The sequence below is a fragment of the Mus pahari genome, chromosome 12, assembly GCF_900095145.1.
Source record: "Mus pahari chromosome 12, PAHARI_EIJ_v1.1, whole genome shotgun sequence".
Lineage (NCBI taxonomy): Eukaryota > Metazoa > Chordata > Mammalia > Rodentia > Muridae > Mus > Mus pahari.
In genome coordinates this window covers 21,972,017-21,984,414 of record NC_034601.1, presented here as the reverse complement: position 1 = coordinate 21,984,414, position 12,398 = coordinate 21,972,017, and the positions used below count along the sequence as shown (strand labels likewise).

The 12,398-nt window shown below is 38.0% G+C and overlaps 1 protein-coding gene across 4 annotated transcripts in view; it reads right to left on the bottom strand.

Annotated features, from left to right (window-relative positions):
• The window catches only part of Il1rap (interleukin 1 receptor accessory protein), a 141,315-nt gene that overhangs the window by 20,795 nt on the left and 108,122 nt on the right, over positions 1-12,398 (bottom strand). For all 4 annotated transcript variants that reach the window (XR_003844895.1, XM_021209239.2, XM_021209237.2 and 1 more), the window contains exons 7-8: positions 10,909-11,035; positions 8,596-8,744 (exon numbers count right to left, since the gene is read on the bottom strand). Coding sequence is in view for 3 of the 4 variants with exons in the window: in XM_021209239.2 (XP_021064898.1) it covers positions 8,596-8,744; positions 10,909-11,035 (276 nt within the window). In the remaining variant the exon portion in view is untranslated. The remainder of the gene's footprint in view (positions 1-8,595; positions 8,745-10,908; positions 11,036-12,398) is intronic.

Below are 12,398 nucleotides of genomic sequence, written 5' to 3'. Positions count from 1 at the left end.
CTCTCGGTCACTTGGAATCTCAATGAACTTCCCCAGAACCAGCATATTATTCTTTATTTGTGTACTTGCTTTTCACTCATTAGGATAACCAGAGAATCCCAGTGTTACAATCAATGGCAGAAACATCATTCCCTTCCTCTGTTAGCTGTGGTCCTGCAGCTGAAGACTTTGAGAAAAATACAGTGTTTGCTGGATATGAGGCAGGAGCTAGTTTTGGCTGGTTTGCTAATGACTTCCTTGCCATGTATTTGACAGAAGCTTGGAAGAACCATGAGGAGACAGGAAGGACTAAAAATGTAATTCAGGAAAGTAAAGAAATAAGGGAGTAATTCATTTGATTCATTTAAAAACTACTACGGGTGTGTTTAGAAAGCAGATAATGTGATGGGCTGATTAAGGAGAAGTTCGGCAGTCAGGCTCTAACACAGGAGAGGCGGCATAAAGAAAGTTGCTGTAAGCTCTGAACACTGTAAGTGCCCAGTCTGCTAGGACAGGCATGGGAGAATCTTCTCCGGGGCTGAATTGCCACCCAGATTCTCCAAAAGTATGTATATCTTTGTGTAATGCAGTCATTGTGTTAGATTATTGATCATTTGGTGGGGGGTGGGAACAACCTTTTAGATGATATTTATCCCAATGGTAAGCAGCCTGGACCTGAGTCCAAAGTTCTCAAATTTAGGGATAAATTCTTCACTTTCAAATTCATTGACCTGACTCCAGCAAATTACATATCTAGTACAGGGAACACTCTGGAATTGGCCAGTAGAATATTGTTGTCAGGCATGTTTCCATGCTGGCCCCAAGATAAAGATTTTTTTAAATGGGTTGGTGTTTTTCTAAATATTAATAAAGGTCTTGCTTAATGACTAAAAGATCAATTACCTCATCAATTTCTCTCTGGCATCTCATATTTCTATTGCAGCTTTTACTTTGGGTTTTCCAAACTTGTTCTGTATCACCAGTGATATGGATCATATTTACAGACTGTTCTTTCTGTAGTTGCTTTTCTATGGAAGATCCCCTAATAGTACATAATAATTGGCTCTTAAAATAAATAATCCACTGGGCTTCCCTTTTTAAATGGCTGGAGCTGTGCACAGGCTGTGTTCTATAGGGCTGTCTTGTAAAACAGAGTGACCTTACAGGGAAAAGTAACCCTTAGCCTATACTTCGTGTCCTTCCCCTGCAGGGCACGGCATTCTGCACAATGATTGCGTGCTGATGCAATTTCAGATGAAAAGGTTTAAGAATGGAAAGGAGTGATGCAATCTGCCCATGCTGGATTCCCGCTCTCATCGATTCCACTAAAGTCTCAATTAGAATGTAGCCAAATTCCGACATTTGCTTATTTATACTCTCCAAATGAGAATTCACTTTGTAGTTCTGTATTAGAAATCGGCTCTAAAACCGGTAGGCCCAGTAGCCATTGTTGTTAAAAGAATGAAGAACCCCAAGATAGTCCTGTCCCATTTGGGGTTCTGGCTCTATAATTATCTTTGTCCTTGGCAACCCAAGTTATTTATCTTCACTGTTGCAGTTGGCTTGTAATCTCCCTCCACATGGCAGCAGTCTGGACTTTCAAATGTCCCCTGTTGCAGAGCCCAGGGCCAGTCAGTACTAAATTCACCACAAGTTTGGAAAATGTGGTGGTGACCATTGTCTGAAATGTTAACAAAAGAGTGCTTGATTGAAATGAAAATCAAAACAGAGAACTGTGAATGGACCTGCACATCTGATGGACTTGACAACCTCCGACCTTACTGTTTGTTGGTAATAGAAGTACCTGAGACGGAACTAATGGTCCCTCCAGAGTATCTAAAATACTGTTGTTTTGCTTTTCACGTAGGAGAACTGGGAAGAGTAAGATAAGCCCATGGTTATTACATCTTTTTCTTTCTAAAAAAATTACTGAAGTTATTTATTTATTTATTTATTTATTTTTAGATTTTAGTTCAGAAAGGAATGTCATGAGAAGGTGGTGGTTGTTCTTACCTAGTGAAAGATAGAAGAATAGAGACTACTATTTTGAATTTCAAGGACTAAAATAACAGAGAGAAGAGAACCAAGGAGAAAATAAACTCTAGAAATCAGAATCAGGTTCAAATCAGTCTGGCTAAATGCAAAGCTGTTGATACTTGAGTTTACACTTACGGTGTCCTAGAGAGAGTGTCTAGGAATTGAACAAACATAGGGGCACATGCAGGTCTGGGGGAAGCGAGAGGCTCAGCATTCAAGGAAAGAAACAGTGACTAGCCCGTGATGCCAAAAAAAGGCAGGCATATATTATAAACAAATTAACCACTGGCTACAATAAAATTCAACATTATTACAAAATATATCAATTAGGCTCAGAATAATGACAAAACACAGGCTAGGAGAAAAATAAAAGGATCAATATTCAAAAGAAATATCAAGTAAAAATAGAATCCAGCCTTGGCAGAGATGATTTAACAGTTAGATAAGCACTGTCTGTGGGGGTTTATAAAATGAACTCTGTGAAGAGTAACCAGGAAGTACTAGTGAAGTAGAAGTAGAAAATCTGAAAAATGCATTCTTCAAAATTGGTGTGAATCATTTATGACAAAAAAGTCACCAAAGTCTCTGTAGGTTCTGAAAAGGGTGCAAGGCAATGACACCCACAATCTATGAGCGAGAACCCCAATTTAAGAGAAAGAGGGAGCATCCTTGAGAACAACCAGGGAAGTGATGCACGAAAACACTGTCTTAGGGGAAAAGAAGAGAGAGAGACAAACTGGTTAATTTGGCAAGATCAGACGAAAATCAGCACATAAAAATCAATTAACTGTATTTCTATGGTTTATTAATAAGCAATTAGAGAAGAAAACTTAAAAATAACCTGGCAGCCTAAAATTAAAATATTTAGAGACAAATTTGATAATATTCAATAACGTACTGTACACTCAAATATTTTCTGAATTGATGAAATAAATCATTAAGACTATATATAAAGATCTGTTATCTTTATGGATTGGTAGAACTAATATTGTTGTAATCAGCATTCTTCACAGATTTCATAGAGTCCCACTCAAAATCCCAGCAGAATTTTATTTAACAATTGATAAGTTGATACTGATATATATAAGGAAAATATGTAGTTTATAAAATAGTGAAATTATCTTGAAAAAGAAAAGAAGGCACACAGTGTTTCTGATTTAATAATTTAAAGTTATATTAATAAGAATGGTGCTAGACTAAACACAGACTAGATGATAAAAATCAACTGATTAAGAGATGCAGAAAATCATAGAGGCATTGTTTTTGTTTTATTTTGTTTTTATCAAATTTCAAGACAATTCAAGAAAAAAAGTGAAACATGTACAGCATGATGTCAGAACAACTATTTCTGGGAAGAAAGCGAACAAAACCAATCTCAAATGTCAGTCTGCAACACACACCCTCAAAACTATAGACTGAGATGGAACACAGCCTAAAGAGAAATCTCTGAGAAGAGCATAACCTCTTTTGAGCTAACACAACAAAGAATGGTCAGCACATGATTCAAAAAGTCTCAATTCATAAAAGAGAGGTGCGTAAAATGAGCTTCCTCAAATTACTAAGAATTTTGCTTATCAAAACATCAACTCATGCAGCCAGTAGTTTAAGAGCACTGTTGTTTTTTCAGAGGACTGGGGTTCACTTCCCAGAACCTACATGGTAGTTTACAGCTGCTTTAACTCCACCTCCAGGGGATCTGATGGCTTCATTTTGACTTCTGAAGGCACACACCTACTCCCTACTCTTCCTCCACTACACGGTACATATGTATATGTGTATGTATTTCTATGTGTATATGTATATTTCTACAGTCACAATTACTCTGATACCTAAACCACACAAAGATCCAACAAAGAAAGAGAACTTCAGACCAATTTCCTTTATGAATATCGATGTAAAAACACTCAATAAAATCCTTGCAAACCGAATCCAAGAACACATCAAAATGATCATCCATCATGACCAAGTAGGCTTCATCCCAGGGATGCAGGGATGGTTTAATATAAGGAAATCCATCAATGTAACCCATTACATAAACAAACTCACAGACAAAAACCACATGATCATCTCGTTGGATGCTGAGAAAGCATTTGACAAAATCCAACACCCCTTCATGATAAAAGGCTTGGAAAGATTGGGAATTCAAGGCCCCTACCTAAACATAATAAAAGCAATCTACAGCAAACCAGTAGCCAACATCAAAGTAAATGGAGAGAAACTTGAAGCAATCCCACTAAAATCTGGGACTAGGCAAGGCTGCCCACTTTTGCCCTACCTATTCAATATAGTACTTGCTGCTTGTGGACGTTGTACATCGTGGTGCGCACTAGGCTCCGCACCACGATGTACAACGTCCACAAGCAGAGAGGTGCGTAAAATGAGCTTCCTCAAATTACTAAGAATTTTGCTTATCAAAACATCAACTCATGCAGCCAGTAGTTTAAGAGCACTGTTGTTTTTTCAGAGGACTGGGGTTCACTTCCCAGAACCTACATGGTAGTTTACAGCTGCTTTAACTCCACCTCCAGGGGATCTGATGGCTTCATTTTGACTTCTGAAGGCACACACCTACTCCCTACTCTTCCTCCACTACACGGTACATATGTATATGTGTATGTATTTCTATGTGTATATGTATATTTCTACAGTCACAATTACTCTGATACCTAAACCACCTGCTTGTGGACGTTGTACATCGTGGTGCGCACTAGGCTCCGCACCACGATGTACAACGTCCACAAGCAGGCTAAGATCAATAATTCATGTGACAGCAGATGCTGGCAAGGATGTGGAGAAAGAGGAACACTCCTCCATTGCTGCTGGGATTGCAAGCATGTTCAAACACTTTGGAAATCAGTCTGGCAGTTCCTCAGAAAATTGGACATAGTACTACCAGAGGATCCAGCAATACCTCTTCTGGGCATGTACCCAGAAAATGTTCCAACTGGTAATAAAGACACATGCTCCACTATGCTCATAGCAGCCTTATTTCCAGCCAGAAGCTGGAAAGAACCCAGATGTCCCTCAATAGAGGAATGGATACAGAAAATGTGGTACATTTACACAATGGAATACTACTTAGCTATTAAAAACAATGAATTTATGAAATTCTTGGACAAATGAATATATCTGGAGGATATCATCCTTAGTGAGGTAACCCAATCACAAAAGAAGTCACTAGATATGTACTCACTGATAAGTGGATATTAGCAAAGAAACTCAGAATACCCAAGATACAATTTGCAAAACACACACACAAAAAAAAAACCTAAAGAAGGAAGTCCAATGGGTAGATACTTCATTCCTCCTTAGAATAGGGAACAAAATACCCATAAAAGGAGTTACAGAGACAAAGGCTGGATCTAAGACAAAAGGATGGACTATCCAGAGACTACCCTACCTGGGGATCCATCCCATCATCACCCACCAAACCCAGACACTATTGCACATGCCAGAAAGATTCTGCTGAAGGGACCCTGATATAGCGGCCTCTTGTGAGGCTATGCCAGTGCCTGACAAACACAGAAGTGGATGCACACAGTCAGCTATTGGATGGAACACAGGGCCCCCAATGGAGGAGCTAGAGAAATTCCCAAGGATATGAAGGGGTCTTCAACCTAGAGGTGGAACAACAATATGAACTAACCAGTACCCCCTGAGCGCGTGTCTCTAGTTGCATATGTTCAGAAGATGGCGTATTCAGCCATCATTGGGAAGAGAGGCCCCTTGGTCTTGCAAACTTTATATGCTCCATAGAGGGGAATGCCAGGGCCAAGAAGTGGGAGTGAGAGGGCAGGGCAGCAGGGTTGGGGGAGGGTATAGGGGACATTCAGGATAGCATTTGAAATGTAAATGAAGAAAATATCTAATACAATAATACAAAAATAACAAAAAAAGAAAATAAATAAATTCACAAGCTGAATGGAAATATTTAAAAATTTTAGAGTCAAAGGATTGCATCCAATGCTTCTAGGTGTGGGTATGCTTATTTGTATGTGTTTTATGTACGTGTGTAGTATGAGTTGTACATCACATTTAAATTTAAAGCAAATGATCTGGCTGGAAATGACTGAAGCCTTTTAATGGCCTTGCAGACAGAATGATCAATGATCAGTGAGCTTACAACAGAGCCTTCAGCATCACTAACGCCTCAGAGACCAACTGCAGTGGGTTGCCAATGTTCATATACTATGACAGCGAGAGTTTAACAGTTGACAGCTCCAAACACTGATGAGAGAAGGGAGCATGTGAAAGGTTCTGTGTACTGTTGGTGGCAGTGCGAAGTAGCAAACCTCCTTGGCAACTGGCGTGGTGGCTTCTTGTATGACTAAGCACATTGCCACTCTCTGATGATAAGACAACTGCATTTATGACATGTTTGCTTTAGTGCTCTCCTATGTTTATGTAGTACTTTAAAGAAATAAATGAAATGTGCTATCAAGAAAGACTGTTCCAGTGAACTCTTCTCTTTCATGTAGTAACCTCTTTCTGTCACAGTTTTTGTGTTTTTTCTTTGTTTGTTAGAGACAGGTTCTCGGTAGTTCAGGCTAGTTCTGAATGGGCTATGTGGCTAAGGCTGACCTAAACTCCTGCACATTCTGCCTCAGTCTCCCTCATGGCAGGATGGCAAGCCAGGGTCACCAGTTTGTGCTTTCTGTTTGGATGAAGTACATATGTAAAATACAAGTGTCAGTACTCAGGAAACAGGTGGGTCATGTGACCCTTGACAGCCCCTAGGCTATCCCCACTGCTGTCCAGTTACACTCAAGAGTCAGTGATTCTGTGTTACTGTAGGTACTCAGATGGGATGGCAGACATGCTTATACATATCCCCCACATAAAACATTATTTTTGTATGCTTTGATACTATTCTTTGATAAGTTATCAACATAAGTCCTCTTCTATCACTGCTCAGCGGAGTACATGCCTTAGAAGAAATCCCCAAATTCCCTGTACTTAAGCAATCTGGATTCTAACACAATTGAAAATGCCCAGCCTGCAGCAACCTAAACCCCTGAAGACTTTCATTTGGAATGTTAAATATTAAGGGCTCTAAGAGGTCTCGAGTAAAGTAATTTGATTTATTTCATAACCTAGACTATAATGATATTTATTTGATTACAGGTTTGTTTTTGTATTTTTGCCGATTAATGATACGAAACCCTTGGGGAAATAAGAGCTAGCATTTATTGAATAGTTGATTGTACAGATTAATAACAATGCTAGTTCTGAACATTTTTTAACAACTTAAGAGGTACTGGTATTGGTTTATCCATTTTTATGAAAAAACTAATAAGACTCAGTCAGTGTTTGTCTTTTCCGACATCAGAGAGTTAGGCTGTATGGAAGCTAGAGTTTATCAGACTGTATGATGTGAGAGCACAAGCAATTCACTGTGGTAAGACAGTAGTGAGTCTGCGGTGTCCCCAGAACCCAACACTGAAACTATGGGCATCCCGTGCTCCCATCCCTACAGTGGCTTCTCTGAAGTGGAAGCAATGGACCATCCTAAACAAATTCTTTAAGACTTCTTAAGAACTATAAACAATATCTTTCCAATCTGTAGCAAAAGGCTCAAGTGTGTCTTGCTTGTTGCTTGGCTAATAATAATAATAATAATAATAATAATAATAATAATAATAATAAAAGGGGATTCAAGCCCAATGCAAATGTAACAATGTCAGCCTTTTCATTTTTTATATAAATGTTATAAATTGCATCAAATGTGAAGGGCTAGGATGTTTTAGAATGACATAATTACTATGTGATGTCACTGTTAACTTCACTCTATAACAAATATTTTGGAAGGGATCAATTGGTTGGGATATGTGTTAAGGGCAAGACTCAAAGAGAAATTTAGGCAGTATGTTTTAGGAGCAACCCTCACACAAGAAGGATTTATAATTTTCCTTTATTATAGAAAATACACATGTTAATGGAGAAATTATTTGAACATCAAACCAAATCATATTTTAATAAGTTTTATTTTATCAATTATAACATTATAAAACTGCCTAAACATTGGTACATGTTTAAAATGTGAATTTGAAATTTTTTGAGAATTAATATTAATTAATATTTATATTCTCTGCCCTCCTTAACTTCTTCTACACAAATAGATGACTGCTAGTTGTATTTTAGCCTCTTATATACTTCTAAGAACAGCCGTGGGTGCATAACTCAGGAAAAATTCCCAAAGGATGAGGTCATGTGGCACAATCATTCTTATGACTCTCGAACCCTGCTTCTAGTTCCTTCTAAAGACATCTTTGTGCTTCACTGACCATATGTGGCTCTAGCAATTCTTTTTATATCTTTGTTCACTTGGAATATTTTCATTTTTCATGATTATTTAAGATATGAAATTGTGTCTTATTATGGTACCCATATATTCCTGGATTTTATTCAAGCAACATTTAGAAACAAAGGCGTTGATGGAAGCTTTCTCTTAGGATTTTTCATTTAACTGACTCAGTGTTTTGTGTCCGATGTGGGTGCAGGAAGTCTCTCCTTTATTTCCTAGTCACCAGTGTGTTATTTTGAGAGTTCACAGAGTCATCGGCTGGGTGCATCCATTACCTTTCTGTTTCACCTTGGCTGCTTGCTCAGCTTCCCCTTTGGTATTTCGAGCATGACAGACATAGATGCGCCTGAGATCCTCAGGGGTGACTTTCTTGATGCTCAAAATCTGAGTCCTTGTTTCATCTTCTGTTGAAGAATAACTTACACTGCACACAAGGAGAAGCAAACCAAAAATATCTGTGAGATACTATGCCTATGCTCTCTCTGTGAATCAGAAGTAAAGGACTCTAGAGGCCTGAATGAGGGCAGATGGGGTGCTGGCAAGGATCTTGTCCCACACTGGACAAAACCCAATGCTAGAGTCTTACTACACCTCTTTCTTCCAAGCTAAATCTTTAATCTAGATGCTGGGGTACAATACCTGTACCAGCTTGCAAAGAACCGTCTAGGATCAGACTCATTTAGATTTGCTGCATGTTCTGCCATTTAATGCTATGTACTTTGGGCTATGTCTCTAAACTTAGCATGTATTGTCTTTTTTTTTTTTTTTTTTGAAGGAGTGTATTATATGAATAATTTACGGGAATACTTGGAAGGCTGACCAAGCATCTGTGCTGCGGAAACACTCAATGAGTTCTCCCATGCGCTATTTTAACCCCATAGTAACTGTTGCAGTGCAGAGACACTGGATGCTTGACTTGCAGACACAGGCAGACGTTTTGTGCAATGTTGAAACTGCATAGTTGAATCCTAACACAGGGAAGAGGAGAAATAGCTCAGAATGAGAAAACTGAGCTGTGAAATAAATATAGTCAAACTCCAGTAACTCTAAGACCAAGTGTTTTGTGTTGTAAGAGCAGGACTTTATTTAGCTCCCTTTGAACTAACTGTCTGGGTGAGATCTAAATATAGCCCTCCCTTAGCTGACCAATATGCATATTTTTCCTTAGATTAGACTTACTGTCATTCATAAACATTTGTTTAGAGGCTCAGTTGTTTTCTTCCATGCTAATTTCCTGCTCTGTGGAATACTGCAAATACATCTTACTCACAGCAAGGTAGAATAACATGACTTTACTCTCCTTAGCGTTCATTTATTATGAGGATGAGAATCACAATTCTCAGCATTCCTGAAATGACCAATAATTGTCCTTCGAGTCTTCAAGCTAAAATTGTCATTAATTCTTCTCTGTTTCTCAAACATCCAGGTCTGGGCATACAATGTCCCCTTTCCCAGATTGTCGTTCATATCTTAACTGAGCAAGTTTGATTTAAATGCTGCTTCTTTTGTGGAGTACCCCTGAATCCCCCTGAACTGAAGGAATCCTCCAAGAATTCCTCCTGTAACATCCTCTCCTTCTCTACTAATTATTTATCAGATACTGTAAATAGACACCTGATCTGTCACAGTTTACCCAATGAGGGATAGCTAAGAAAGAAAAAAGGCTATTCAAAGTAGACATTTTATAATTTCTACAAAACCTTACATTACTATTATGAAAGAAATAGGTTTGAATTGCAGAAATTCAATTAGCTTAAGGTCTGTTTGCACAAGGTGACCAAATTTAGGGTCTTAATAACTATTCTGTCACATATGTGACCACTGTGATTTATTACTTTCTACAGCAAACCAATTCTCTCTAGCAATTTATACCTCACTTACAGAGAAATCTTTTGTCTCCAGAGACCTATACATTCTCCTTTGTTAAATTCTTACAAATATCAAGTTTACTTAAGAATGAAATGACCCAAGTTGTTATATCAAAAGAGGTATGTTAATACCCATAGGTTTTTGAAAATTAGCTCATGGGGATTTTTGAACATTTACTTTTAAAAGTGAAATTTAGAGAACAAAATTGTAGTTAATATTTAATAAGTAATTCTCAAGTATCAGGGGAAGATGAGAAAAGCATGTTTACTTTAATAGAAGCGGCAAACATACATTATATAAGACAGAGTATTTAGACACACACGCCAGGACTGAGAAAGATAACACTATACTTTCATGGAAGCACACTCTAACATATCTCTTTCTTATTCATCTCGCTCATGTGAAAGATACACTCCTTATGTTTCTAAGTGAGAATCAGAAACACAGGAAGTTTGTTGAGCATAAGACAATCTGGGGCCTGCTCTGTGGGTTCACTGTGATGAAGATATCTAGCCTGAAGACAATGTAATTCCAAACTTTGGCACACAATCTCACAAGTGTGTGCAATTGCCTTGCTAGTTTAATGACTCTGCAGTCCCTGAAGATTGAAAAATCTTGCTAAGTTTCTAAAAGAAAAATAATAATCATGTACATTGAATAATATTCATCAAGACCTTAGACTGACAAAGAATAGACCCCCCTGCATGCAGCCAAGATACCTTTCATTAATAGTGATGTCGACCGTGACGTCATCAGGCTTCTTTCCATCAATGGTCCACCAGACCTCATTGTGGGAGTCCATAATGAAACTGAAATAGACTTTACAGGGGATAACCAGCTCCTCTCCTAAAACAAATTTATCAGATGAAGTTAACCTATATTAATCTGTTAATGTGTATATTTCATACGCTTATATATGCCTGATTCTATAGTGGCCACTGTAAGGCAACCTACCAAAACACCAAACACGTGAAAGGATAAAACCAAGAAGAGAAGTCAGCAAGTACATGAAATTACAAAGGTGGCCATTTTTAACAGTAAATAAGTCTCTTCTAAAATGTCACAAGAACTCTGACTATATTCTTTTCAGGCCAAACATCTTTCCCTTTGTTATTTTGTTATGAGGGCATAAACAAAGTGTGACTTTTTCTTTCTTTCTTTCTTTGTTTCTTTCTTTGTTTCTTTCTTTGTTTTTTTGTTTCTTTGTTTCTTTCTTTCTTTCTCTTTCTTTCTTTCTTTTCTTTTCTTCTTTTCTTTTTCTTTGCTCTTTCTTTCTTTCTTTCTTTCTTTCTTTCTTTCTTTCTTTCTTTCTTTCTTTCTTTCTTTCTTTCTTTCTTTCTTTCATTGTTAGAAAACACCATGACCAAGGCAAGTTATAAAGCAGAACATTTGATTTGGGGTTCATATTTCCAGAGGGTTAAAGTCAATGATCATTGTAAGAGGGATCATGGCTGTAGGCCAGCAGGCTTGGTGCTGGAACAGTAGCTGAGAGATTATTTCTCATGGAAAATCATGAGGCAGAGAAAACTAACTGGGAATCACGTGGGATTTTTGAAACCTCAAAACCCACCTCCAGCCATGGCACACAATCCTGTTTCACAATTCTTCCCAAACAGTTCCACAAATTGGGCACTAGGGATTCAAATATATGAGCCAATGGAAGTGGCAGTTGTTCTCCTTCAAACTACAACATTGACCAGTAAAAGTCTGTAAATGACTGGTCCTTGTCCAAGGAGGATAGAGTGATGTCATTCCCTAAGTAACCTGGCCAGAAAATCCTCCTCTCCAAACCCTCAGAAGCTTAATTTAAAATAGCAGTTCTAAGCTATGTGGCTGAGATGGTTTAAGACCCTGGGACATTTCACAGCATGGATAACAGTGCTAACAATCAGGTCAGGACCAGCATAATTACTGTGAACTTGGTAGAACTAAATACCTGTCTGTGTTTTCCTTTATTCCTTTTTTTATCCTTTCAAAATCATATAAACTTATGTTAAAAAGTTTGTTTATTTCCATTATGCCATGACCACCACCCCTCTACTCTCTTTAACAGCTTTTCTCAAACAATTCCACTCCACTTTTTATCATGGACTCATGAATTTAATCATGATTTTTTGCATGAGCATGGATGTAGGTGTTATTTACTGAAGTATTGGGCAACTTATCAATGGCTATAGCACTGAAGAATGAAAGTGGCTGGTGAGTGCCT